Here is a 7,038-nt window from a genome sequence, read left to right on the forward strand (position 1 = left end):
GTTCACTAGGGCTTTCTTTGTAACATGTCCTACTTTGACAAAATAATGAATACATCAAATCCCTTTTAATATCCAGTATCTATCATATCACCTCGTAGTTAAATGTGAATGTTTGTAGTTAAACTCAGCAAAAAAAAGCAATGCCCTCCCTGTCAAATGCGTTTATTTTCAGCAAACTTAACATGTATAAATATTTGTATGAACATAACAAGATTCAACAACTGAGACATAAACTGAACAAGTTCCATAGACATGTGACTAACAGAAATGGAATAATGTGTCCCTGAACAAAGGGGCGGTCAAAATCAAAAGTAACAGTCAGTATCTGGTGTGGCCACCAGCTGCATTAAGTACCGCAGTGCATCTCCTCCTCATGGACTGCACCAGACTTAACATGTTAAATGCTTTGAGATGAACCCCACTCTTCCACCAAGGCACCTGCAAGTTCCAGGACATTTCTAACAGGAATGAATAAGCCCTCACCCTCCGATCCAACAGGTCCCAGACGTGCCCTAGCCCTCATCCTCCGATCCAACAGGTCCCAGACGTGCCCTTGCCCTCACCCTCCGATCCAACAGGTCCCAGACGTGCCCTTGCCCTCACCCTCCGATCCAACAGGTCCCAGACGTGCCCTAGCCCTCACCCTCCGATCCAATAGGTCCCAGACGTGCCCTAGCCCTCACCCTCCGATCCAACAGGTCCCAGACGTGCCCTAGCCCTCACCCTCCGATTCAACAGGTCCCAGACGTGCCCTAGCCCTCATCCTCCGATCCAACAGGTCCTAGACGTGCTCAATGGGATTGAGATCAGGGCTCTTCGCTGGCCATGGCAGAACACTGTGGGTACCACATGAGGAGGAGGATGTTTTCCTGTAATGCACAACGTTGAGATTGCCTGCAATGACAACAAGCTCAGTCCAATGATGCTGTGACACACCGTCCCAGACCACGATGGACCCTCCACCTCCAAATCGATCCCGCTCCAGAGTACAGGCCTCGGTTTAACGCTCATTCCTTTGACGATAAACACGAATCCGACCATCACCCCTGGTGAGACAAAACCGCGACTTGTCAGTGAAGGGCACTTTTTGGCAGTTCTGTCTGGTCCAGCAACGGTGGGTTTGTGCCCATAGATGACGTTGTTGCCGGTGATGTCTGGTGAGGACCTGCCTTACAACAGGCCTACAATCCTGTGCAGGTGTTGTTACATGTGGTCTGACGCTGCGAGGACGATCAGCAGTCCGTCCTGTCTTCCTGTCTTAGGCGTCTCACGTACATTGCAGTTTATTTCCTTGGCCACATCTGCAGTCCTCATGCCTCCTTGCAGCATGCCTAAGGCATGTTCACGCAGATGAGCAGGGACCCTGGACATCTTTCTTTTGGTGTTTTCAGGAGTCAGTAGAAAGGCCTCTTTAGTGTCCTAAGTTTTCATAACCGTGACCTTAATTGCCTACCGTCTGTAAGCTGTTGGTGTCTTAACGACCGTTCCACAGGTGCAGGGAAGCCTAGTGGTTAGAGCGTTGGACTAGTAACCGAAAGGTTGCAAGTTTAAATCCCCGAGCTGACAAGGTACAAATCTGTCGTTCTGCCCCTGAACAGGCAGTTAACCCACTGTTCCCAGGCCGTCATTGAAAATAAGAATATAATTTGTTCTTAACTGACTTGCCTGGTTAAATAAAGGTATAATAATAATAATAGTTTATGGTTCATTGAACAAGCATTGTGACCTTGTCTAAAGTTGTGGTTTAAACCCTTTACAATGTTCATTAATTGTTTATCATGGGAAACAGTGTTTAAACCCTTTTGAAGATCTGTTCAGTTATTTGGATTCAGGATTATCTTTGAAAGACGGGGTCCTGAAAAAGGGACGTTTCTGTCATTGACATGGTACCTTTTTGTGTCGCTCCATTCCAGACACGTTATCCATCTGTAAACACGGTGTTCCCTGACATGAACAGTACAGAGGAATACAATGCATGAAAACCCAACCGCGTTGATGGGCCGTTCTCGTTACTCTATACGTCATGTGATCAGTCGGAACAATGAAAAGAATGCTATTTTTAGCTCTTGTTTCGGGTTTTCTCTCCATTTCGAGAGATTACCTCTGGACACATAAGTAGTGTTATTATGTGTGGCTCACTGCGATCCAAGTTACCTGGTGATTGTGGTCGTGAGATACCCGTGAGAGTTGTTTGTCCTTATTGTGTGTCTACAGTCTAAAGCCTCACCTCTGTTTTCAGTAGGTCTTGGTGTAACTTGTGTAACAAAGGAAAACCCTTTGTCGTACCATCACAAGGCAGTTTTTAAAGCGTTTCCCTGAGAGGGTCTGAACTGAGTGGTGAAACAAAACATTGGGTGGAGTTTTGTTTGTTGACCGCAACCACTTTCCCTGTTTGAATGGAGAGAAAGAAACACAATGTAAAAGTTAATAAGAATTGCTGCGCTGAAACACAGTATTTTAACACAATAGGAAACTGGAGAGCATACATTCACCTCAAAACCAAAACACTCACATTGTCTGTTTGATAGTCTTCACACAGTTAAAGTCGTCACTTATGTAGTCGTCAATCAAAGCTTGAGAGAAACAAAAAGCCCAACAGAGATCAATAACTGACACGGTCACACACACAAGCCATTTTAGAGATGCATAACTGACACAGCCATTTTAGAGATGCATAACTGACACAGCCATTTTAGAGATGCATAACTGACACAGCCATTTTAGAGATGCATAACTGACACAAGCCATTTTAGAGATGCATAACTGACACAAGCCATTTTAGAGATGCATAACTGACACAAGCCATTTTAGAGATGCATAACTGACACAGCCATTTTAACAAACAAAGCCAGTGTCTCAGATGGAACTATCCAACCAGAAGATAAAGAATGGGATGAAGCCAGTGGTTCAGATGGAACTATCCAACCAGAAGATAAAGAATGGGATGAAGCCAGTGGTTCAGATGGAACTATCCAACCAGAAGTTAAAGAATGGGATGAAGCCAGTGGTTCAGATGGAACTATCCAACCAGAAGTTAAAGAATGGGATGAAGCCAGTGTCTCAGATGGAACTATCCAACCAGAAGATAAAGAATGGGATGAAGCCAGTGGTTCAGATGGAACTATCCAACCAGAAGATAAAGAATGGGATGAAGCCAGTGTCTCAGATGGAACTATCCAACCAGAAGATAAAGAATGGGATGAAGCCAGTGGTTCAGATGGAACTATCCAACCAGAAGATAAAGAATGGGATGAAGCCAGTGGTTCAGATGGAACTATCCAACCAGAAGATAAAGAATGGGATGAAGCCAGTGTCTCAGATGGAACTATCCAACCAGAAGTTAAAGAATGGGATGAAGCCAGTGGTTCAGGTGGAACTATCCAACCAGAAGTTAAAGAATGGGATGAAGCCAGTGTCTCAGATGGAACTATCCAACCAGAAGTTAAAGAATGGGATGAAGCCAGTGGTTCAGGTGGAACTATCCAACCAGAAGTTAAAGAATGGGATGAAGCCAGTGTCTCAGATGGAACTATCCAACCAGAAGATAAAGAATGGGATGAAGCCAGTGGTTCAGATGGAACTATCCAACCAGAAGATAAAGAATGGGATGAAGCCAGTGGTTCAGATGGAACTATCCAACCAGAAGATAAAGAATGGGATGAAGCCAGTGGTTCAGATGGAACTATCCAACCAGAAGATAAAGAATGGGATGAAGCCAGTGGTTCAGATGGAACTATCCAACCAGAAGATAAAGAATGGGATGAAGCCAGTGGTTCAGATGGAACTATCCAACCAGAAGATAAAGAATGGGATGAAGCCAGTGGTTCAGATGGAACTATCCAACCAGAAGATAAAGAATGGGATGAAGCCAGTGGTTCAGATGGAACTATCCAACCAGAAGATAAAGAATGGGATGAAGCCAGTGGTTCAGATGGAACTATCCAACCAGAAGATAAAGAATGGGATGAAGCCAGTGGTTCAGATGGAACTATCCAACCAGAAGATAAAGAATGGGATGAAGCCAGTGGTTCAGATGGAACTATCCAACCAGAAGATAAAGAATGGGATGAAGCCAGTGGTTCAGATGGAACTATCCAACCAGAAGATAAAGAATGGGATGAAGCCAGTGGTTCAGATGGAACTATCCAACCAGAAGATAAAGAATGGGATGAAGCCAGTGGTTCAGATGGAACTATCCAACCAGAAGTTAAAGAATGGGATGAAGCCAGTGGTTCAGATGGAACTATCCAACCAGAAGATAAAGAATGGGATGAAGCCAGTGGTTCAGATGGAACTATCCAACCAGAAGATAAAGAATGGGATGAAGCCAGTGGTTCAGATGGAACTATCCAACCAGAAGATAAAGAATGGGATGAAGCCAGTGGTTCAGATGGAACTATCCAACCAGAAGTTAAAGAATGGGATGAAGCCAGTGTCTCAGATGGAACTATCCAACCAGAAGTTAAAGAATGGGATGAAGCCAGTGGTTCAGATGGAACTATCCAACCAGAAGATAAAGAATGGGATGAAGCCAGTGTCTAAGATGGAACTATCCAACCAGAAGTTAAAGAATGGGATGAAGCCAGTGTCTAAAATGGAACTATCCAAGCAGTAGATACATCTCCTATAAATGTTAATATCTGGTTGCGTCTGCAGCCAAACCGAATTCAATATTACTTTTGTAATCCAGCAAATAGACTAAAGTTAAGACTATTTTACAAACGAATGTATCATTCAACCTTTAAATGAATAATGGTCACATTTTCAGGCTACAGTAACTACCTGGATACGTTTCTTCGCGTGTAATCTTATAGAGCGTGCTCGTTCCAGGTGGCAGGTCAGAGGTCATCACAGGTCTGTGGAGATCTTCACAATGGGCTCTAATTATCTGTAAGGAATCTACAACAGCATTGATCACTTGCACCATGTTCTTGTTAATGTGATCTCAACTACAACTCAGGTCATTAGGTTATTAGATGAAGCACAGTGACACCGTGTTTATATGTTGTATAACTAAATGAAATACCTGACATTGTCTTCTTATGTTGAACTTTGCTTAGCTTTTAATTGGTTGAAAGCATAGTAATAACACACTGGAAAGTCAACTAACGTTTGTCTGTCTGAGTGGGTGAATATAGGTTGTAATCTCCTTTATCAACGACTAAACCAAACACTACATGTTTTCATTTAACCTTTATTTAACCAGGCAAGTCAGTTTAAGAACAAATTCTTATTTACAATGACGGCCTAGGAACAGTGGGTTAACTGGTCTAGGAACAGTGACGGCCTACCCCCCGGCCAAACCCGGAGAACGCTGGGCCAATTGTGCGCCGCGCCCTATGGGACTCCCAATCACGGCCGGATGTGATACAGCCTGGAATCGAACCCAGGGGCTGTAGTGACACCTCTTGAACTGAGATGCAGTGCCTTAGACCGCTGCGTCACTCGGGAGCCATGACATGCTGTACCCAGTGGGTATTTAATTTGGCTGTTTCTTAGAAGAATCTTTCATTAATCCTTCTCTCTAAACAACAACGTGTGGAAGACCTTGAGGGAGGCTGCATCAGGGGTGGAGGGGAAGACCTTGAGGGAGGCTGCATCAGGGGTGGAGGGGAAGACCTTGAGGGAGGCTGCATCAGGGGTGGAGGGGAAGACCTTGAGGGAGGTTGCAGAAACAAACTTTCAAACAAAAGGAAACCTCTCCTACAGCTACCCAGAGTTAAAGGCCTCCTAGAGACAACATCCTCTCCTACAGCTACCCAGAGTTAAAGGCCTCCTAGAGACAACATCATCTCCTACAGCTACCCAGAGTTAAAGGCCTCCTAGAGACAACATCATCTCCTACAGCTACCCAGAGTTAAAGGCCTCCTAGAGACAACATCCTCTCCTACAGCTACCCAGAGTTAAAGGCCTCCTAGAGACAACATCCTCTCCTAACCCAGAGTTAAAGGCCTCCTAGAGACAACATCCTCTCCTAACCCAGAGTTAAAGGCCTCCTAGAGACAACATCCTCTCCTAACCCAGAGTTAAAGGCCTCCTAGAGACAACATCCTCTCCTACAGCTACCCAGAGTTAAAGGCCTCCTAGAGACAACATCCTCTCCTACAGCTACCCAGAGTTAAAGGCCTCCTAGAGACAACATCCTCTCCTACAGCTACCCAGAGTTAAAGGCCTCCTAGAGACAACATCCTCTCCTACAGCTACCCAGAGTTAAAGGCCTCCTAGAGACAACATCCTCTCCTACAGCTACCCAGAGTTAAAGGCCCCCTAGAGACAACATCCTCTCCTACAGCTACCCAGAGTTAAAGGCCTCCTAGAGAAAACATCCTCTCCTACAGCTACCCAGAGTTAAAGGCCTCCTAGAGACAACATCCTCTCCTACAGCTACCCAGAGTTAAAGGCCTCCTAGAGACAACATCCTCTCCTACAGCTACCCAGAGTTAAAGGCCTCCTAGAGACAACATCCTCTCCTACAGCTACCCAGAGTTAAAGGCCTCCTAGAGACAACATCCTCTCCTACAGCTACCCAGAGTTAAATGCCTCCTAGAGACAACATCCTCTCCTACAGCTACCCAGAGTTAAATGCCTCCGAGAGACAACATCCTCTCCTACAGCTACCCAGAGTTAAATGCCTCCTAGAGACAACATCCTCTCCTACAACTACCCAGAGTGAGGGAGTTGGAACCAACAGACGCCATTTTGCAGCCTTTGCTGTTCACTAGGGCTTTCTTTGTAACATGTCCTACTTTGACAAAATAATGAATACATCAAATCCCTTTTAATATCCAGTATCCATCATATCACCTCGTAGTTAAATGTGAATGTTTGTAGTTAAACTCAGCAAAAAAAAGCAACGCCCTCCCTGTCAAATGTGTTTATTTTCAGCAAACTTAACATGTATAAATATTTGTATGAACATAACAAGATTCAACAACTGAGACATAAACTGAACAAGTTCCATAGACATGTGACTAACAGAAATGGAATAATGTGTCCCTGAACAAAGGGACGGTCAAAATCAAAAGTAACAGTCAGTAT

At 44.6% G+C, this 7,038-nt stretch overlaps 1 protein-coding gene across 1 annotated transcript; it reads left to right on the plus strand.

Annotated features, from left to right (window-relative positions):
* The first annotated feature begins 2,512 nt into the window (after positions 1–2,512).
* Positions 2,513–5,734, plus strand: LOC127926772 (uncharacterized). Its single transcript, XM_052512329.1, has 3 exons — positions 2,513–3,472; positions 3,524–4,534; positions 5,546–5,734. Exons 1-3 carry the CDS (start codon positions 2,861–2,863, stop codon positions 5,732–5,734), a joined length of 1,812 nt encoding a protein of 603 aa, XP_052368289.1. The 5' UTR covers positions 2,513–2,860.
* Positions 5,735–7,038: the final 1,304 nt, after the last annotated feature.

The sequence above is a fragment of the Oncorhynchus keta genome, unplaced genomic scaffold, assembly GCF_023373465.1.
Source record: "Oncorhynchus keta strain PuntledgeMale-10-30-2019 unplaced genomic scaffold, Oket_V2 Un_contig_8226_pilon_pilon, whole genome shotgun sequence".
NCBI lineage: Eukaryota > Metazoa > Chordata > Actinopteri > Salmoniformes > Salmonidae > Oncorhynchus > Oncorhynchus keta.